The sequence below is a fragment of the Oncorhynchus tshawytscha genome, unplaced genomic scaffold, assembly GCF_018296145.1.
Source record: "Oncorhynchus tshawytscha isolate Ot180627B unplaced genomic scaffold, Otsh_v2.0 Un_scaffold_3036_pilon_pilon, whole genome shotgun sequence".
NCBI lineage: Eukaryota > Metazoa > Chordata > Actinopteri > Salmoniformes > Salmonidae > Oncorhynchus > Oncorhynchus tshawytscha.
In genome coordinates, this window is record NW_024609778.1 from 436,614 (window position 1) to 459,379 (window position 22,766).

Genomic DNA, 22,766 nt, shown 5'->3' on the forward strand with positions numbered 1-22,766 from the left:
GTTGACTCCCGCTAAATTTGAATTCTATAAGTGCAGAATTCACTTGAATCCCCCCCCCATATGTCTAATTCTTTCAGATTACATTGAATGCTCAAGAGAGAGAATAGACACTTAACAGTCTTGTAATAGTTCAGATGGTAGTGATACAGACTGTCTGGTCAGAGTAAGAACACAGTCACCTTTAACAGCTCAAATGTTTCTTTGACACCCATTTTAACATGAGACAGGCTCCTCATGTTGCTTTACAACTGCACATGTCAATACGAGAGGCCAATACAAGTGGTGTTATTGTGGAAAGCCTAATCTTTAAAAAGAGATTAACTTAAAAAAAATCTTTTTTTTAAAGGAACTACACGTCATTTGTGAGGCCAGCAAATCTCCAAATAAAGTCTGGCTCAGGCCCTGTCAATTTGACAACAACAGCCAGTCTGTCTTTTAAGGACCAATAAGAGGTTTTGGGGGTAAAATATTGTATAACATCATTCTACTATTACTGTAGATAGAAATTCAAAATATTTGACATTTCTAATGCTTGTTTGCAGGACATAAAATGTACTTTTTGGTACAAAAGCCACTGTGGCAGGAATATTTATTATTATTTTTAAATCTACCAGCCAAAATATTTTCCACAAAAATTACACCAAAAAACAAACAGATGAGCATGCTTTGTAATGTTTCTAAAACAATAAGTGTATTACTAGTAAGAAGTAAAATTGGTATATTCATTCATTTAATTTAACCAAAATATCAGAGACAAAAATGTTCACCTGCACCTTTAAGGGAGGGAGGTTACCGTGGCAACGCAAATCAGTACTGTTTCTGCCTGTGAGATTGACTAGTAGAAGCAGTGGTCTTCTCTTCCCAAGCAGTTGAAACTCAAACAGAGAAAAACAACCTAGCTTGTGAACAAAACAATGGAAATAGCCAAGAAACACAAGGACAGGGTTTCACTTCAGTAGACTTTCTTTTCAAGTAAATTAGACCAACTTTTATGCCTGTGCACAGCGCTTCTAAAAATGTAATCTTTCACTCAGCTCTTCACGTACGCACAGTCCCCCAGCCAGGCTGTGTTGCAGAGCGAGGTGGAATAGGCTATATATTACCAGCTATGAAACAAAAACGGCAGAAATATTTTGAAAACAGCTAGTGCAGCATATATGTCACTATAAATGTGATCAAACTTGACTTGTTATATTCACAAATGCGAGTGAAATACTTGCACTGTGAAGTCCTGACCACCCAGCAACATGGCTGGGGAAAAAAGAAAATCCACATTTGGCAGATGTTCATTTTAGGCCCTGATTGTTTGCCTCCATTTATTGGGATTGTTGGACATCGTAGTAATGGTTCTCTTCAATGGGTGGTGCTGAAGGATCCATTCCACTCTGCTTCATTTGGACGGCGATGTCAAATAGGTAGTCATAACATTCACACCTGGAACAAGACACGTGGATAACCCACTACCACACAAACCTCTAGAAAGCACCAATGATGCATTTAAAACAGTGATACGTTCATTCTAAATGACACATTCACAGTAATACTTCTACAAACATTACTTTTAGACTATTTATAATTAGTTATTCACATATATAAAACATTATGTTACTTCATAATTATTCATTAACTCACATGGTCTTGGCTTTCTCCCAGGACTCCCCCCACACGTAGACGCCGTGGCGCCGGACGAGGACCGCACAGGAGTCTGGGTACTGCTCCATGGCCAGCGCCATGCGCTCCTTCAGGTCCCGCTCCTCCGGGGTGTTCTCAATGATGGGGACCACCAGGGTTTCATCATATCTACACACACACACACACACACGTCAACGTCAGTGTGTGAGCAGAATGCATAGTCAATAAGGCCACTATCTAAAATCAAGTGTCAGTTTCCCCTGAATGAAAATGTGCCAGAATTGACAGGAGTTACAAGGTAACATCTGGATTCCCACATTCATTTCCATAAGCTGCCTGGGCTGGACTGTTTCAGTACAGACATTCACACTGTAGCACATTGGCAGGTAGCTTAGTGATTAGAGTGTTGGGCCAGTAACCGTAAGATTGCTGGATCGAATCCCTGAGCTGACAAGGTAAAAATCTGTCATTCTGCCCCTGAACAAGGCAGTTAACCCACTGTTCCCTGGGCAACGAAGATGTGGATGTTGTTTTAGGCAGCCGCCCGCACATCTGATTCAGAGGGGCTGGGTTAAATGTAGAAGACACATTTCAGTTGGACAACTGACTAGGAAATCCCCTTTCCCATTGAGCACTTATACGGCCGTAGTTGGCGCTGGAGGTGCCCTCGCCAGGTGCCAGCCCGTAGTTGGTGCTGGAGGTGTCCTCGCAACCTGCCCGCCCGTAGTTGGTGCTGGAGGTGTCCTCGCAACCTGCCCGCCCGTAGTGCTGGAGGTGGTGCTGGAGGTGTCCTCGCAACCTGCCCGCCCGTAGTTGGTGCTGGAGGTGTCCTGCCCGCCCGTAGTTGGTGCTGGAGGTGTCCTCGCAACCTGCCCGCCACGTGCCTACCTGTAGTTGGTGCTGGAGGTGTCCTAGCCACGTGCCTAGCCCTGCAGTTGGTGCTGGAGGTGTCCTAGCCACGTGCCTACCTGCAGTTGGTGCTGGAGGTGTCCTAGCCATGTGCCTACCTGTAGTTGGTGCTGCAGTTGGAGGTGTCCTAGCCATGTGCCTACCCTAGCCATGGTGCTGCCTAGCCATGTGCCTACCTGTAGTTGGTTCTGGAGGTGTCCTAGCCATGTGCCTACCTGTAGTTGGTTCTGGAGGTGTCCTAGCCATGTGCCTACCTGTAGTTGGTTCTGGAGGTGTCCTAGCCATGTGCCTACCTGTAGTTGGTTCTGGAGGTACCCTTGCGGATTCCCTTTATCATCTCCTGGTGAGTTATGCGGAACTCCTTGCCAGGATAAAACAGAGTTGCCATGACAGCAGCCTTGGAGTGGGTGTGGATGACGGCCTGCGCCGCTGAGGAACAGGAGGGAGACAGTTAGCATGTTGGCCTATTCGTGGGTCTGTGAATACAGCTCACCCCTCAGACATGTTAATCATTCATTAACAGAGAGAGCTCACCCCTCATACATGTGTATCATTCATTAACAGAGAGAGCTCACCCCTCATAGTGTATCATTCATTAACAGAGAGAGCTCACCCCTCATAGTGTATCATTCATTAACAGAGAGAGCTCACCCCTCATAGTGTATCATTCATTAACAGAGAGAGCTCACCCCTCATAGTGTATCATTCATTAACAGAGAGCTCACCCCTCATAGTGTATCATTCATTAACAGAGAGAGCTCACCCCTCATAGTGTATCATTCATTAACAGAGAGCTCACCCCTCATAGTGTATCATTCATTAACAGAGAGCTCACCCCTCATAGTGTATCATTCATTAACAGAGAGAGCTCACCCCTCATAGTGTATCATTCATTAACAGAGAGCTCACCCCTCATAGTGTATCATTCATTAACAGAGAGCTCACCTCTCAGTGTATCATTCATTAACAGAGAGCTCACCCCTCATAGTGTATCATTCATTAACAGAGAGCTCACCTCTCAGTGTATCATTCATTAACAGAGAGCTCACCTCTCATAGTGTATCATTCATTAACAGAGAGGGTATCACATTGGCTCACCCTTCAGGTTCATTCATTAACAGGGGGAGGGGACCCCTGAGTGTATCATTCTCTCCTCCACATCACAGACAAACATGTGTATCATTCATTAACAGGGAGCTCACCCCATAGTGTATCATTCATTAACAAAACATATCTCCAGAAACTGTCAAACTAAGTAGTCCAAGTTGGCTCTGATGATATGAAGGCAAAACACCAGCCCTGCTCACCTGTAGTCTCTATGATGATATGAAGGTAAAACACCAGCCCTGCTCACCTGTAGTCTCTATGATGATATGAAGGTAAAACACCAGCCCTGCTCACCTGTAGTCTCTCTGATGATATGAAGGCAAAACACCAGCCCTGCTCACCTGTAGTCTCTATGATGATATGAAGGTAAAACACCAGCCCTGCTCACCTGTAGTCTCTATGATGATATGAAGGTAAAACACCAGCCCTGCTCACCTGTAGTCTCTATGATGATATGAAGGTAAAACACCAGCCCTGCTCACCTGTAGTCTCTTTGATGATATGAAGGCAAAACACCAGCCCTGCTCACCTGTAGTCTCTTTGATGATATGAAGGCAAAACACCAGCCCTGCTCACCTGTAGTCTCTTTGATGATATGAAGGCAAAACACCAGCCCTGCTCACCTGTAGTCTCTTTGATGATATGAAGGTAAAACACCAGCCCTGCTCACCTGTAGTCTCTATGATGATATGAAGGCAAAACACCAGCCCTGCTCACCTGTAGTCTCTCCTTCTGCACTCCAGACGGGGCAATGTAGATCTGATCTCTAGGTACAACAAAATGGGGAGATGAATGTTCATTAGCTAGCATGCATGCATGCATATATATCTCTCTCTCTCTCTCTACATTTAACTAAAGACCAAGTCACGTATGAAGTTTTGAATAAAAAAAAAATGATTCAACAATATTAAAGTCAGAGCACTTACCCACGTCTCAAACTTAGCCCTCCTCCTGTCCCAGTAACCCAGCCGAGTTGGTAGAAAAGACGACATAACTCTGGGATGAGAAGCCGTGGATGTTCCTTGTCCTGAAACAAGGTGATGGGGAAACACTACATTACCCAGACACCATAATGGCTCATCATTTACCTTCAGGTGCTTGTGCAAATTATGACTGTTGTGAGATGTGGCCACATCCATTTACCTCTCCTCACTCCTTCTGGGTCTTAAACTGGAGCTGTGTGTTCTCTCTCTCACCCTCTCCCTGTTAAAGTCCCCCCCTGTCGTTTCTCTCTAGCTCTCTGGCTATGGACTCCCCAAAATATCTTCCTCCGACTTCCCTCATCGCATCTATTGTCCTTAGATTCTTGCTCTACTCACTGTCTAGCCTACAAGTTAAGGTGTGAATCTAGCTCGTTACTTGTTTGCAATTTCAGATTGCAAGACTTGTTTTAAATGTGTTAGGCAGCCTAGCTAGATAACCTACAACGGTTAGCAGTCGTTCCAAAGCACATACCTGAGACTCCGTCGACTCGGAACCATTTTCCTTGTCATCAATGGTGGCATCACAAACAGATGTCATTTTATTTTGGATAGATGCAGAACGAACTGCTTTTTCAACCGGTGGAACCAGATTCTTCTTGCAAGTTCCCTCTTTTTCACCCGGTGGAACCAGATTCTTCTTGCGACCACGTCCTGGGAGGTTGACTACAACTCCATGGACAGCATGCTTCCTGATAACATTACGAACTGTGGAAACAGCAATGCCAAGGTCTCGGGAGATGGACTTGTAACCTTGCTTAAGTCCATGTTTGGTTATAATCAAATTCCTTACATCCTCAGATAGTTCTTTCCCCTTCGCCATGTTCACAGTGGTAACGTTATAATGAAGCAGAATAATGGCTGTTTTTACCTTGTAAAAATACCTGCAACTTTCCACAGTACACGTGTGAACACGTTTTTATTTTAATTTATATTTGAAGACGTAATGAATTATTTAAAATAAACGTACAAGGGTGCCAATACACTAGGTCGCAACCGTAACAGGCTGGCCAAAAAGCAAACTAGATAACGTTAGGCTCTGGTAGCTCACTAACTAACTGGTGCTACTTTAACATGCGACGTTATTCCTCCTCAACGAAATCTAAAACAACATATCGTTTAAATACAATATTTCGCCACATGTTTAAATGGAACAATTCAGTTTTATCGCGTTTTAAATACCTTTGTGTGTTTGTTTGAAAGCAGAGGGGTCGTCATTAGTGCGACAGGATATAGTAAGGACCTCCAGATCTCTTGCACGTGGCCTTGTATTGTGCCTGAAGACAATTATCGAATAATCGCAGAGGTCTTTGATAATCGGCAAAAATAAGATGAAACAATTCTTAGCAATTCAAAATCAAACGTGTTTTATTATTTGTTCATATTTTTGTTTGAAGAAGTATATCCTATATCAGGGTAACTTCAACCTGGAGAGGGTGTAGCACAAGTATGCCTAACAAGCACCAGGTGGTAGCAGAGCACAAATAAATTAAACCAAATTTATGGTAACGACAGGTACTTTTTTCTTGTCTAGTCATGAAAAGTGGTCGCTCTCTTCCCAACTAGTCACCAATTTACATCATGGTGCTTGCAGGCTGCAGTCTAATTACAGTGTAGATGCCTACTAGTACATTATATTATTATATTATATTTGAGTCATTTAGCAGATGCTCTTATCCAGAGCAACTTACAGTTAGTGCATTCAAGAGACCTGAGCTGGCAGAACGGAGTGCCTGGGTTAAGGTGTAGGGTTTGAGCATAGCCTGAAGTGGCAGTTCCTAGTGCTGTTCCGTAGATAAGTACCATGGTCTTGTAGTGGACGTGAGCTTCGACTGGAAGCCAGTGGAGTGTGTGGAGGGGCAGAGTGACATTAGAGAACTTTGGATGGTTGAAAACCAGACGGGCTGCAGTGTTGTATTACTGTATCTATCAGCATTTGAAAGGATAGTGTGGCTGTGACATGAACTCTTCATAACAAACATCTAGTCCTGCAACCTGAAACATGACCATTAGGCCTTTAATATAATGTTGGTTTACAACCTTGTTGTAGGCCTATCCATCCCAGGGGGCGGGATGTTTCCTTGGGACAGCTTTACTTCACCAAAGTCGTTATTAGATACATTGTTTTATAATTGACAGATGACCATGTTTGTTATCAAGAAACATTTTCCATAAGCCTGCCTTTTACTTAGTGTTTTTTGGACTGACAGTGTGTAGGATATCATGGGGAGGTAGCATATAGATGGCTGGGGTGAAAAGTGGAGGGGTAAGTCCAGGCCAATAGGGATTTCTAGGTTCTCGTCAGACAGGATAAAATGCCTTGTGTTGACAGAAGTGCCGGGGACACGTGACAGGCATTGGATCGTTGCATGCTGAAGGCTTAGGCCTTCACTTAGGGAGTGGATATTTAAAGGCATGGTAACAGGCACGTTCACCAAAGCTGAGTTTACTGACAAGGAACAGTTAAGACTGATTTAGACACAGTCTTAATGTATACTATGTTGATACTACTGTGATACTACGGTGATACTACGGTGATACTATGGTGATACTATAGTGATACTATGGTGATACTATGGTGATACTATGGTGATAGTATGGTGATACTATGGTGATAGTATGGTGATACTACGGTGATACTATGGTGATACTATGGTGATACTACGGTGATACTACGGTGATACTATGGTGCTACTATGGTGATACTACTGTGATAGTATGGTGATAGTATGGTGATACTACTATGGTGGTACTACGGTGATAGTATGGTGATAATATGGTGATAGTATGGTGATACTACGGTGATAGTATGGTGATAGTATGGTGATAATATGGTGATAGTATGGTGATACTATGGTGGTACTACGGTGATAGTATGGTGATACTATGGTGATAGTATGGTGATAGTATGGTGAGACTACGGTGATAGTATGGTGATACTATGGTGATACTACGGTGATAGTATGGTGATACTATGGTGGTACTACGGTGATAGTATGGTGATACTATGGTGATAGTATGGTGATACTGCGGTGATACTACAGTGATACTGCGGTGATAGTATGGTGATACTAGGTGTTAAAATGGCCAGCTCTTATGTAGTAGTTACATCAACCCTAATCTAGTAGTTAGTTGTACTTGTTCTCATTCTTTGTACCTACAAGACCCCACTTGTATCAGCCAATCACAGTCCACTATTCCCTGTGCACCTCACTGAACCTCGCTCCTGTCTTCAGAGTGAGATCGCGGTCAGACGAGAATGGATTCAATAATTATTTTAGCAACAATGTTTATCTTTAATGTACAATCTGTATAAACTATGAGAATAGAAAAGTTCAGAACTTTTGTGAAACATCACAGCACAGTTGAACAATATATATGGCAAATAGAAATCAACACTGGATGGTGTTAAAGTTAGATGGGAGGGGTTGAATGGAGCTGAAGGGTGGGACTAATAACAACAAGATAACTCATTTTAAATACACTGTGTCCGTAAAAAGTATATAGGTTCAGAATTTCTGTGAAACAGCACAGTTAAACTATATATGGCAAATATAAATCAAACTGGATGGACATCAGAAATAGATGGGAGATGACCATGTTTGTTATCAAGATGTTGCTAAGTTCATATTCACCATATTTATCAGGGGTTTTCCTTTCATGTGTGTCATGTTACTACTAGCCAGCTAAGCCAGAATATGAGCCACTAACGATAGCTCGTTCGGCTTGGTGATGAAGCTCACATGTACTGTTTCAAGGTAAATATATTCTGTTTATGTTGTCTGTTGATGCGTATAGCTGTGTTTATGTACATTTACAGTCTTTATGTAGCCTCGTGCTACCATGTACTGTGTGTAGCCTTATGATGTATGTATGTAGCCTAAATTTACCTGTGCCTTCGCTGGTGGTGCAGTTGCTATTCCACGTTGGTCGTGGTCTTGTGCACATGTGCAGAATCTGTCTGATGTTGACTGTGTGAATGTGGGATTCTAGAATCTGTCTGATGTTGACTGTGTGAATGTGGGATTCTAGAATCTGTCTGATGTTGACTGTGTGAATGTGGGATTGTAGAATCTGTCTGATGTTGACTGTGTGAATGTGGGATTCTAGAATCTGTCTGATGTTGACTGTGTGAATGTGTGGTTCTAGAATCTGTCTGATGTTGACTGTGTCAATGTGGGATACTTGAATCTGTCTGATGTTGACTGTGTGAATGTGGGATTCTAGAATCTATCTGATGTTGACTGTGTGAATGTGTGGTTCTAGAATCTGTCTGATGTTGACTGTGTGAATGTGTGGTTCTAGAATCTGTCTGATGTTGACTGTGTGAATGTGTGGTTCTAGAATCTGTCTGATGTTGACTGTGTCAATGTGGGATTCTTGAATCTGTCTGATGTTGACTGTGTGAATGTGTGGTTCTAGAATCTGTCTGATGTTGACTGTGTGAATGTGTGGTTCTAGAATCTGTCTGATGTTGACTGTGTCAATGTGGGATTCTTGAATCTGTCTGATGTTGACTGTGTGAATGTGTGGTTCTAGAATCTGTTTGATGTTGACTGTGTGAATGTGTGATTCTAGAATCTGTCTGATGTTGACTGTGTGAATGTATTGTCCTGTCAGTGTGTTCTACTAGCTGTGTGTATTTGGCTTTGCCCCGTACGTTGTCTGGAAGCTCTTACTTATGCTTATTATTTTCTTGTATCTTTCCATTGAACAACTTTTAGGAGTGTGGCGTGTTGAACCCAATATCTGCAATAAACCTGTTCTGAAGACATCTGATTAGTTCTTGCCAGACAGACGTGTGGTGGCTGAACCTTATCCACCACCACTTGTATCTCTCTATTAGTGCTGCTCTACATGGTCCCGACCCAGCAGCCTTTAGTATTGCTCACTGTGGTGGAAGTGTTTCACTTGTCATCTGGCACGGACACACACAGATGCACAGTGTAGCCACAAGTAACCACATACAGGAAACTTCAGTCAATATGAAGCATGTTTGGAAATTCCCCACAGGATTAACGATCATTTCCACATCCTCCTTCCATGGTACAGACATCTCTTTCACCATCCTCCTTCCATGGTATGGACATCTCTTTCCCTATCATTCTTCCATGTTATGGACATCTCTTTCCCTATCATCCTTCCATGTTACAGACATCTCTTTCACCATCATCCTTCCATGTTACAGACATCTCTTTCACCATCATCCTTCCATGTTACAGACATCTCTTTCACCATCCTCCTTCCATGTTACGGACATCTCTTTCCCTATCATCCTTCCATATTATGGACATCTCTTTCCCCATCATCCTTCCATATTACGGACATCTCTTTCCCCATCATCCTTCCATGTTACAGACATCTCTTTCACCATCCTCCTTCCATGGTATGGACATCTCTTTCCCTATCATCCTTCCATATTACGGACATCTCTTTCCCTATCATCCTTCCATGTTATGGACATCTCTTTCCCTATCATCCTTCCATGTTACAGACATCTCTTTCCCTATCATCCTTCCATGTTACAGACATCTCTTTCACCATCCTCCTTCCATGTTACTAGGTCAATTGTGTCTGTCTGTGTACATATGTAAATGTCATGCATCCCACCATCCCCAAGTCTGTGTGTACTCACAGGCATGCATGTGTGTGTGTGTGTGCATGCTTACATGTAGGTCTGTCAGTGTGTGTGTGTGTGTGTGTGTGTGTGTGTGTGTGTGTGTGTGTGTGTGTGTGTGTGTGTGTGTGTGTGTGTATGTGTGTGGTGTGTGTCTTCAGTATGCATGCTTGTGTAACCGGTGTGAAATGGCTAGCCAGTTAGCGGTGCAATCATTGACGTCACTTGCTCTGAGACATTGAAATAGTTGTTTTCCCATGGCTTTTGTGGAGAGAGATAGGTAACAATGCTTTTGTCAATGTGTTCAGAGAGACCCTGGTTGAAGCCCAGGTTGGGGGAAGGAGAGAGACGGAAGCAACACATTATACATGGGAGGTGTGTGTGCGTGCAGGAGCAGGCCCCGTACCTTTTATTTTCTCTCAGGCTGTCTAAAGCTTCAAAGGCCTTAGTACCCAGACCAGGAAGTGATGACAATTCCACTTTAAGCCAGAGGGGTGTGTGGTGGACGAGACGGGACAGGTGTCTACTACCCAGCCCACACATGTTTAGTCATCTGAGAAACACACCTCTCTACGTAGGTGCTGTACTGAGTCATCCCGGCTTCCTGTTGGTCCAGACTGGGCCACCAAAGACCCTCTACTGAGTCATTCTAACTTTCTGTTGGTCCTGACTGGGCCACCAAAGACCCTCTACTGAGTCATTCTAACTTTCTGTTGGTCCTGACTGGGCCACCAAAGACCCTATACAGTAGGCCTGGGCAATTCCAGTCCTCAGGGGCCTGATTGGTGTCACTTTTCGCCCATCCCTAGAAACACACCTGATTTAAACGAATTGCATTTTTAACTGAAGATCAAGATTAGTTGGTTATTGGAGTCAGGTGTGTTAGCTGGGACTGACAGGTGTGTTAGCTGGGACTAACAGGTGCGTTAGCTGGGACTGGGGGAAAAGTGTGACACCAATCAGGCCCTGAGGACTGGAGTTGTCCAGGCCTGCTCTACTGAGTTATCCTGACTTCCTGTTGGCCACCAAAGATCCTCTACTGAGTTATCCTGACTTCCTGTTGGTCCTGACTGGGCCACCAAAGATCCTCGACTGAGTTATCCTGACTTCCTGATGGCCACCAAAGACCCTCTATTCCCATCAGCTCCTGCAGCTCAATGACTATAGAGAAGAATGGGGCATGTTGAGCCATGTTGTACATTCAGCATCACTACGTCAAGTGAAATATTACATTCTTTCTAACAAAGATATCTACAGTACATATATTTTAGGATGTTGTGTATCCCTGGAAATAATCATCATTTATGTAAACATAACAGTTTTGAAAACATAGCTTGGTCTATTGGCATAACAGCGGGTATGGGGTAGGTTGAGCATAGGGACAGAGTAAGTTGAGCTGCCTTGGGGTAAGAGTAATGGTGTCCTGTGACATTGGGGGTGATGGTGCTGGTAGGTCATCTTAAATTTATGCATACATTCAGATATAGATTCAATATCACTTACCCTTCTATTTGTTGACAAGTTGTCTGGGACAGGGATGCTGTTTTGATGCGCCAATTCGTAGACAAGTTCTCTGTGTTTGAGGCTACTAAGCCCATGAGACTGATCTATGAGACTCCATGTCATCAGATATGAACTTGTGTTCCTCTGCTACTCTGGCTTTGCAGCTGTTCCAAAGGACTTCTACCATTCTCTCACTTCCTCTCTCAACAACGTCAAGGGGAACCAGACCACTGCTTGTTTTACGTTTGTATACACGGGACACAATGGTGTGTGCTCTGTTATAATACAAACGTACTATCGTGAGTTCATATGCATGACATATCGCAAAAACACTATGCATAAAACTGACCAAATGTAATCAACAAAATAGAATCATCATTTGTATGGGTTGTGGTGGCTATCGGCTCAACTTACCCCGAGGCAAACATATAGACTATGTTAATCCACACAGCTACAAGGATGCACTTTCCTGCTAGATTTAGGACCTCATATTTGAGCCAGTTTTCTACAGCAGGAAAATAATCTTGCAGCAACAGAAAAAGTGAATTATAATTAATGGACATTTTTGCAGCTGTTGATACATTTTTTATAAGCGGAAATCAAGTTTAAATGACAAACTTCAGAAGCCTCTTTAAACCTCAAATACACTACACTTTTTAAATGTCCTTTCATTGCAGGAAAGTTCTCCTGAAACAGAGTGATCAAATTAAGATCTGTAAAACAATCTTAAAACTATCTACTTTGGTTTAGATACGAGCATCATGAAACATATTAATACATTCATTTGACTTGGTGAAAATATATATATTTTAAAATCTATCTTGCTTACCACTTTTTCCATGTGGTTTCATCCTTCACAGACTCCATGAAATGACAATCTGTTCCTAAATATTTGGTCATGATTAATATGGTTGGATAAAAAAAGAAAAGAAGAGACCTATTGGTAATGTGAGAAAGAGATATATGGATAGTTAGAGAGAGAGAGTGTGTGTGTGTGTGTGTGTGTGTGTGTGTGTGTGTGTGTGTGTGTGTGTAAGAAAGAGATAGAGGGAGAAAGCCAGAGAGGGAGAGTTTTTAAAAGAGAGGGTGTGTTCTGTGTTCTAGCCCACCTCCGCCAACCAATCGACTGTCACTAGCTATCGATGATGCACTGATGTGACTCGCATCTCAGTATAAAAAAGTTGAGCTACACCCTTCAAACCAGTTCAGTCATCCCACAGACACTCCTAGGAAAACAAGCCAGCCTTCTTGGGAACAGAACCACAGAGCACAGCAGTACACATTCTCTCATCTCTCCCTCGATGCCTATCTCTGATCTCAGGATGTGGACTCTACTGCTTGGGGTTATTTTCGGACTTCTGGCACCTGTTCAGTCCGACCCTGTTCCTGGTGAGTAACAATTTATTACTGTCCCAGGAAACAAATTAGTGAAACCCTGCTCTTTGGCTGAGTTGGTAGTGTATGGTGCTTGCAAAGCCAGGGTTGTGGGTTCAATTCCCAGGGCCATCCAAAAGTAAAAATGCATGAGAAATTGTGTTCACATTAAACAAGATCAGATATTATTGTTGGGGTTGCTTGTCACAGTCTGACAACCATCCCCATTGTAATAACATACCCAGTAAGCTAAATTACGTTGAAAAGATACCTAGAAGCCTTATTTTCCAGACATTGAAAAGACGTCTATGTTTCACAAGTTTGGACAGCATGGTACAGTACAATGGAGTTTAATTCAGCACAGTACAGTACAGTATAGTCCAATGGAGTTTAATTCAGTACAGTACAGTACAATGGAGTTTAATTCAGTACAGTACAGTACAGTCCAATGGAGTTTAATTCAGTACAGTACAGTCCAATGGAGTTTAATTCAGCACAGTACAGTACAGTATAGTCCAATGGAGTTTAATTCAGTACAGTACAGTCCAATGGAGTTTAATTCAGTACAGTACAGTACAGTACAGTCCAATGGAGTTTAATTCAGTACAGTACAGTCCAATGGAGTTTAATTCAGTACAGTGCAGTCCAATGGAGTTTAATTCAGTACAGTGCAGTCCAATGGAGTTTAATTCAGTACAGTGCAGTACAGTACAATGGAGTTTAATTCAGCATAATACAGTACAGTTCAATGGAGTTTAATTCACCACAGTACAGTACAGTCCAATTTAATTCAGTACAGTATATATTTTTTTAACTTTCTTGAACAAAATATATTTCTCTGAGTCATTGTGTTAGCATAAAACAAAATAATAAAAACATGTTTGGGAGCAAAACATCCCCAGCTGGCCATTGGTTGTGTATTAATCAGGGTTATTAAAACATCCCCAGCTGGCCATTGGTTGTGTATTAATCAGGGTTATTAAAACATCCCCAGCTGGCCATTGGTTGTGTATTAATCAGGGTTATTAAAACATCCCCAGCTGGCCATTGGTTGTGTATTAATCAGGGTTATTAAAACATCCCCAGCTGGCCATTGGTTGTGTATTAATCAGGGTTATTAAAACATCCCCAGCTGGCCATTGGTTGTGTATTAATCTGGGTTATTAAAACATCCCCAGCTGGCCATTGGTTGTGTATTAATCAGGGTTATTAAAACATCCCCAGCTGGCCATTGGTTGTGTATTAATCAGGGTTATTAAAACATCCCCAGCTGGCCATTGGTTGTGTATTAATCAGGGTTATTAAAACATCCCCAGCTGGCCATTGGTTGTGCAGCCAAGTAAAATGGGTCACTGTCTAAGACCTCCTGTTGTATCTGAACACAGGCTTATGGAATTCAAGTAATCCTATCCTCGTCTGATGAGTCTGCACTTTTCTACTTCACCGGAGAGCCTCATTGTGTTTCAAACCTACCTGTACTCTAGCTCAGTGAAATCTGGGGGACCTATTCTTTACATGTTTAGTGCCTAAGTCCCCCTTCCCTCCCCCTTCCCCCTCCCCACGTAGACAGACACACAGCAGTCTTTGTAGCAATTGCTGAGCTGTTCCAACAGGTGCATTAATGTGTATATCCTGAATTTCTGTGAAACCAAAGTGCTGTGGTGAGTTTCATACAAGCTTGGGTGAAAACCTCATACAGGTAAAACTGTTATTGGACAGGGAGAAACCTCATACAGGTAAAACTGTTATTGGACAGAGAGAAACCTCATACAGGTAAAACTGTTATTGAACAGGGAGAAACCTCATACAGGTAAAACTGTTATTGGACAGAGAGAAACCTCATACAGGTAAAACTGTTATTGAACAGGGAGAAACCTCATACAGGTAAAACTGTTATTGGACAGAGAGAAACCTCATACAGGTAAAACTGTTATTGGACAGGGAGAAACCTCATACAGGTAAAACTGTTATTGGACAGGGAGAAACCTCATACAGGTAAAACTGTTATTGGACAGGGAGAAACCTCATACAGGTAAAACTGTTATTGGACAGGGAGAAACCTCATACAGGTAAAACTGTTATTGGACCAGGAGAAACCTCATACAGGTAAAACTGTTATTGGACAGGGAGAAACCTCATACAGGTAAAACTGTTATTGGACAGGGAGAAACCTCATACAGGTAAAACTGTTATTGAACAGGGAGAAACCTCATACAGGTAAAACTGTTATTGAACAGGGAGAAACCTCATACAGGCAAAACTGTTATTGGACAGGGAGAAACCTCATACAGGTAAAACTGTTATTGGACCAGGAGAAACCTCATACAGGTAAAACTGTTATTGGACAGGGAGAAACCTCATACAGGTAAAACTGTTATTGGACAGAGAGAAACCTCATAAAGGTAAAACTGTTATTGGACAGAGAGAAACCTCATACAGGTAAAACTGTTATTGGACAGGGAGAAACCTCATACAGGTAAAACTGTTATTGGACAGGGAGAAACCTCATACAGGTAAAACTGTTATTGGACAGGGAGAAACCTCATACAGGTAAAACTGTTATTGGACCAGGAGAAACCTCATACAGGTAAAACTGTTATTGGACAGGGAGAAACCTCATACAGGTAAAACTGTTCACAAGTGTGTTAGAAATGGAGGCCTGAGATTGCTTGACATAAAGGATAATGTATTTGGTGTCAAATTTTAAGAACAATGTCAAAGATAAGAGCAGTTACTTCTACTTTTGTTTGAAAACAGTATTTAATGACAGTCAACATTCCATGAAACAGTTAAGCTCCTTTGGAGGATTCAACAAATACCTAAGGAAAGGGGTCAGAGATAAGTTTGGGATTGGGCAACAGTATCCCTGGTCAGCTCCCTAGTACCCCCTCTCGCCACAGTACACACTTAGAATTAGTGGTGACTTGAGGAACCCAGGAGATCCTCAAGGATCCCCTGAGTTTCTCAAGGAACCATTGCTAGTCAATGGCTCATATTTGCACCTTTGTTTAGTTGAGGGGTTCTTGGTGGAACCTTTAACGTTTCAATGTAGCAACAGGTTCCAGGAGGAACCCTGGAGTGGAGGCGTGGCTTATTAGGGGTGTGGCTTTAAGATATATCTTGTTGGGTCACCGGTTTGAGTAAATGTCCTTCCTGTTCATCTGTTCTGTTGTTCAAGGAAGCTTACAGAGGTGAATGACTTCCTCAGTCAAGAGCCTATGAAAATTGCAAAGTTGGAATAGTTACTACTTTATTACTATATTTAATCAGCAATGTTTATATTATTCATATTATATTAGAATATACAATATGCATAAATATTGAAGGAACATTGAAATTTGCAGTATACAAGCTGAACATGGTGAATAGGAATGACATTTACTCTAACGGGTGCCCCTCCAAAATTATCTGAAAGCCACACTTCCAATAATCCACGCCTCCAGTCTCCTCATAGGCTGCCACCTCTACAATATATTATTAAAAAGGTTAAAAATGCAACCCCTCCCATCACAAAAAGGTTCCGGTGGGGTTCCAATAACCTTTTTGAACTGGAAAGGTCCTGCCGGTGCGACAACCCAAAAGGTTCTTCCAGGCATCTTCACTGCTAAGAGTGTATCCCTGGTTAGCTCCCTAGCACGCCCTCTTGCAGGAATAAGATATATGCACACCTTATTCACGTGAAAGCCTCTGTTGGGGCATAACGTTTTGGCACCTCTTCAAAGCCTATCCTAAACTCTTTTGAAGTAGCACTGTTGACTAATTATGGCAACAGAACAGGGAAAAGAGACAAGCCAAGACATTGTTTATTTAAAGGCTTGGGTGTGTTGATTTTGCGGTTGAATAAAACCAAATGATTTGATGAAACTGCCTCTGTCAAACACAAAGGCAGATGATTAGTCATCCCAGTTAATAATCATGTTTCCTGTATGGTTAGTCAGAACACGACAGGTTCACACAGGTACTCCAGGGAGGAGCCTGAAAGGCCACGATACTCCCAGGCCTTCCTTTGTCATGCAAAGACATCAAAGCTCAGTAATTTTCCTCTACTGTAAAGGTCAGGACATGATGTTAGTAGGTAATCATTGAGCTGAGGTCTTTTCTTCTCTTTGTCACAGCCTCGACAGAACTTCCCGCTCTGGCTGCTGGGGATTTTCTTGGGGAAACTTTCAAGATCTTCAAGAAGCTTGTAGTGGGTCCCCCGGATGCCACCAATGGAACATCCAGAAGTGATGAAACAGTGGACCTAGATCATTTGGTGACCCCTGACCCTATGACATCTGACCCGGAAGACCAGCTGCCCACCTTTGACCCAGAGGAGGGTAGCACAGATGAGACAGAGGGCAGCACTACAAGGGGCAGTATGAAACACCCCACTTCAGGACAAGACGATGAAGGGGACCTGTTTGACGCCAACCTTAAACCTAGCTTTAACCTCCGCCCCAGTCCAACTCCTCGCCCCAGTCCAACTCCTCGCTCCAGTCAAAGCGACACAGAGGACAATTATGAAAAGTACAACTATGATTCCAGTCCAAGTGATAGACCTGATTCACCAGAGGAAGATGAAATTATCCTGGATACTGAAAGCCCCACAGCAGAGTTTGTCCCCACAGTAGAGTTTGTCCCCACAGTAGAGTTTGTCCCCACAGCAGAGTTTGTCCCCACAGCAGAGTTTGTCCCCACAGCAGAGTTTGTCCCCACAGTAGAGTTTGTCCCCACAGTAGAGTTTGTCCCCACAGTAGAGTTTGTCCCCACAGTGGAGTTTGTCCCCACAGTAGAGTTTGTCCCCACAGCAGAGTTTGTCCCCACAGCAGAGTTTGTACCCACAGCAGAGTTTGTCCCCACTGCAGATTTTTTTTTTCCCCACAGCAGAGTTTGAACCCACCACTGATTTTCCGATGGATTTGGAAGATGTTAACGCAATCCTTGATGCCAACCCCAGCCCCAGTCCTTATCCAACTCATGACGCTAACCCCAGCACCAGTCCGTATCCAACTCATGATGCTAGCACCACAACAGAGCTAGAGGAGTTGGAGGACGATATATTCAGACCAAACTTTGTCGCCAGCCCTAGTCGTGTACCGGATCCCAGTCCCAGCCATAGTCCCATCTCAGAATTTGAAGAAGAAGACCTGTTACCTCTTAGCCTTGATCCAAGCTTTAGTACCACCTCCAGACCTAGCCAAAGTTCGGGGACCAACCATACACCTAGTTCTAACCTAACCAGTATGACAGGCTTGGAGGAAGACGGGGCTGCAAAGATGAATACAGAGCTGGCCTTCACCTCAACCACCAGTTCTGCCGCACCTACAACAGTCAGGATGAATTCAGACATCGAAGGGTTAGGGTTGGGATTCCTGCCTCAGAGTAGCACCACAGTAGCAGCCCCTGCTGGCGAGGAGGACCAAACAGACAACTCCCTAGTCGATAAGCCATTCATTGAAACAAAGACAAGAATTCAAGGCAGCAATAGGCTTGCTCTACCAAGGGAGGAACCGGCAGTGGATACCTCTACAGGTACAGTACTGTTTATCCAGGAGAAGTGTACTAATATTCTGTCCCTTCAAAGTTCTTGTGTTCATAATGGGTGGCATTCAGCATTGAGATCCTTGTACTTTACTCATACTTCTGCGTAAATCATTCATTGATGTCAAAGGAAGGCTTTGGGTTGTCCAGTCTGAATACATCCCATTGTATCTGTTAGCAGAGTGGGATAGGACATGTCCCATTGTATCTGTTAGCAGAGTGGGATAGGACATGTCCCATTGTATCTGTTAGCAGAGTGGGATAGGGCATGTCCATTGTATCTGTTAGCAGAGTGGGCTAGGACATGTCCCATTGTATCTGTTAGCAGAGTGGGCTAGGGCATGTCCATTGTATCTGTTAGCAGAGTGGGCTAGGGCATGTCCATTGTATCTGTTAGCAGAGTGGGCTAGGGCATGTCCATTGTATCTGTTAGCAGAGTGGGCTAGGACATGTCCCATTGTATCTGTTAGCAGAGTGGGATAGGACATGTCCATTGTATCTGTTAGCAGAGTGGGATAGGACATGTCCATTGTATCTGTTAGCAGAGTGGGATAGGACATGTCCCATTGTATCTGTTGGGATAGGACATGTCCATTGTCCATCTGTTAGCAGAGTGGGATAGGGCATGTCCATTGTATCTGTTAGCAGAGTGGGTGGGTATCTGTTAGTGGGGGCATGTCCATTGTATCTGTTAGCAGAGTGGGATAGGGCATGTCCCATGTCCATTGTATCTGTTAGCAGAGTGGGATAGGGCATGTCCATTGTATCTGTTAGCAGAGTGGGATAGGGCATGTCCATTGTATCTGTTAGTGGGATAGGGCATGTCCATTGTATCTGTTAGCAGAGTGGGATAGGGCATGTCCATTGTATCTGTTAGCAGAGTGGGATAGGGCATGTCCATTGTATCTGTTAGCAGAGTGGGATAGGGCATGTCCATTGTATCTGTTAGCAGAGTGGGATAGGGCATGTCCATTGTATCTGTTAGCAGAGTGGGATAGGGCATGTCCATTGTATCTGTTAGCAGAGTGGGATAGGGCATGTCCATTGTATCTGTTAGGGCATGTCCATTGTATCTGTTAGCAGAGTGGGATAGGGCATGTCCATTGTATCTGTTAGGGCATGTCCATTGTATCTGTTGGGATAGGGCATGTCCATTGTATCTGTTAGCAGAGTGGGATAGGGCATGTCCATTGTATCTGTTAGCAGAGTGGGATAGGGCATGTCCATTGTATCTGTTAGCAGAGTGGGATGCATGTCCATTGTATCTGTTAGCAGAGTGGGGGCATGTCCATTGTATCTGTTAGCAGAGTGGGATAGGGCATGTCCATTGTATCTGTTAGCAGAGTGGGATAGGACATGTCCATTGTATCTGTTAGCAGAGTGGGCTAGGGCATGTCCATTGTATCTGTTAGCAGAGTGGGCTAGGACATGTCCATTGTATCTGTTAGCAGAGTGGGATAGGGCATGTCCATTGTATCTGTTGAACACACTATTTAACACATCTCTTTGAGTGTAAATTGTATTTAATCTATCTCTATTTCCACAGTTCTTCATGATGCAGCTGCTGTAAAACCAACCCCATCCAGACAACATGATTCATATACATCGGGTCAGTTCCTGAATCATACACGCCCAGCTAACAAGATATTCTGCTGATACACCAGGGAACGTTCTGCTCCTTGGTGCAGTTTAAATTTGAAGACAAAGTTTTGTGAACGTACTAGAGGTTCCAGTAGACACGGTCACTTCCCCTCACTGTCTGCTTCGTCTTCTTCTCCTCCTCCTCCAGGTTGGTTGATCATTGTTGCCTTCGTCGCGGGCGTGGCGGTGTTGGTCGTAATCTGTGTCGCCATAGGTACCAGAGACAGGTAAAATCAACCACTTTCAAACCCATCCCGGAAAATATGTTCATGAGATTGAAACATGTTGTCACTTAGTTACAAACCATGGAATTAAACCATGTCAAATCATCTTGCAGGTGGAATGCACCGGCCCAGGCATCTGAGAAGAAGGTCGCCAACGCGAGCTCAGGAGATGAGAAGGCGGAGCGGGAAATGGAGAGGTTTCTGTCTAAAGAGAGGCCAAGGGAAAACATCCACGCTGGAGAGTACACTGTTATACTTCTGGAGGACCTCCCTGAGAAAGAGCCGCTGGACTGAGACGGGCCAAGGAGATGCAGAACGGGGACAAAATAAGAACAACGGACACCTGAGAAATAGAATGGAACGGGTCTCCCCATTCTAGTCAATGGTGACATAGTGGGTGGCATAATGGGTGGACTCCCCCCCATTCTTGACACACACAGGAAACTGTTGAGTGTGAAAAACCCAGCAGCGTTGTAGTTCTTGACACAAACGGGTGCACCTGGCAACTACCCTGTTCAAAGGCACTTAAATATTTTGTCTTGCCCATTCACCCTCTGAATGGCTCACATACACAATCCATGTCTCAATTGTCTCAAAGCACAATCCAGTCTCCTCCCCTTCTTCTACACTGATTGAAGTGAATTTAACGAGTGACATCAATAAGGGATCATGGCTTTCACCTGGATTCACCTGCTCAGTCTATATCATGGAAAGATTTCTCACAGCAGGGAAAGAATCCTGCAGCAACTGGAAATCTGAATGATTGTGTGGATTATAATTAATGGACATTTTTGTAGGGGTTGATAATGCATTTTTGTAGTTACGGCAAATCAAGTCTGACATTTTTAAGCGGAAATTACAAACTTTCGAACTCTTTTTAAACTTTGAATAACTACAAGTTTGCATTTCCTACCTTGCAGGAAATTTGCTGCAACAACCGGGTGATCAAATTAAGACCCTACATCTGTAGCTAGTGATTCCTGATTCTATGACTATGAATGGAGACATTCTAGAATGTATGTGGGACACGTCTGTGGCGTGTGAGTTTGAATTGTCCCTTTGACCTTTGGTAGCCCAGATAAGTCAGATTGATAAACACCTGTTCCGATGGGCCATGGATAAACACGTTGCTATATCTCTTTTGACATTATGTATATTATCAAAGTTACAAACACTGTCAGAACCATTGATAGAAAAAAAGAAAACAAGGTCATACTGAATTTCTAATTCTCACTCACCGACCAGTTGTTGTTGTTGTTGTTGTTGTTGTTGTTGTTGTTGTTGTTGTTGTTGTTGTTGTTGTTATAGTTGTTGTTGTTATAGTTGTTGTTGTTGTTGTTGTTGGTGTTATTTTTGTTTTGATATTGCACTATTTTTTATCAACAAATCTTATTTGTGTACATGTTTTTGATCATCCTGTAAAAGAAAATACAGAATCCATACAGAATATAAAAGAATGTCTTTGTAGATGTTTCATAGTGACACATACACTCAGGGACTCACATAAGTGCTACACAGCCAGAATAAGTCAAGTATAGTAAAAAAACGTAATACCAACCTACTTAGAGCCCTGCTTTTCACTACATTTCCACTGGGTGTAAAATCCTGCTGACTGGGGCATTACGTATTGTTCAGATGAATGCCGGTATGTGAGTCATAGTAAGTATAATATACTTTATACTTCATATGTATTGGTTTTAAACACTCAGTGTTCTTCTAGTGTTAGACAGTTGTATGATGCTCAGTGCATAGCTCCTGCTGCAGTATAATGGATGCATTTTAAACCATTACAACACTTCATTAGTCAGCTACACCAAATGGTTCCAAATGTAGTTTCTCCCTTCTATTTCCACGTCTGTTCATATAAAGTGTACTGCAGATCATTTTAAACTATGAACTAAGTACAACTACTGGTGTTTAAATACAACAACTACTACCATGCTTTGTTACTCTGGGACCATATGTCATGAAAGAAACAATCCGTTTTTCATTTTTCATTTCAACATTTATTGGTTTCCATAATTATATGTACACAAGAAGTAGTAAAACACTTTACCACACTTTTAGTCCATTTGTCTGACAGAGGAAATTATATTTTTTACATTTTAGACAAATTAAATTCATACTTTCTTTAGTTCACTCACACACATTCAACACTAGACAGATTCTAGAACCACACATTCACACAGTCAACATCAGACAGATTCTAGAACCACACATTCACACAGTCAACATCAGACAGATTCTAGAACCACA

At 42.8% G+C, this 22,766-nt stretch overlaps 2 protein-coding genes and 1 long non-coding RNA gene across 3 annotated transcripts; 1 reads left to right on the forward strand and 2 right to left on the reverse strand.

The window, feature by feature from the left end:
- Nucleotides 1–572: 572 nt before the first annotated feature.
- LOC112240793 (APAF1 interacting protein) lies at nucleotides 573–5,916 on the reverse strand. Its single transcript, XM_042317949.1, is given in 9 exon segments — nucleotides 573–1,434; nucleotides 1,633–1,800; nucleotides 2,835–2,970; nucleotides 3,591–3,675; nucleotides 3,677–3,717; nucleotides 4,359–4,414; nucleotides 4,575–4,675; nucleotides 5,104–5,336; nucleotides 5,811–5,916. Coding segments are annotated over 8 exon segments (771 nt in total). The 5' UTR covers nucleotides 5,170–5,336; nucleotides 5,811–5,916; the 3' UTR covers nucleotides 573–1,316.
- On the reverse strand, nucleotides 2,299–2,464 carry LOC121845839. Its single transcript, XR_006082804.1, has 2 exons — nucleotides 2,432–2,464; nucleotides 2,299–2,384 (listed from the first exon to the last, which is right to left on the reverse strand). It is a non-coding gene; the product is annotated as an uncharacterized LOC121845839 (long non-coding RNA).
- A 7,020-nt stretch (nucleotides 5,917–12,936) lies between the features above and the next one.
- On the forward strand, nucleotides 12,937–21,008 carry cd44a (CD44 molecule (Indian blood group) a). The gene is made up of 5 exons (XM_042317952.1): nucleotides 12,937–13,137; nucleotides 17,238–18,636; nucleotides 20,192–20,254; nucleotides 20,435–20,513; nucleotides 20,624–21,008. The coding sequence occupies exons 2-5, from the start codon at nucleotides 18,018–18,020 to the stop codon at nucleotides 20,802–20,804; spliced, it is 942 nt and encodes a 313-aa protein (XP_042173886.1). The 5' UTR covers nucleotides 12,937–13,137; nucleotides 17,238–18,017; the 3' UTR covers nucleotides 20,805–21,008.
- Nucleotides 21,009–22,766: the final 1,758 nt, after the last annotated feature.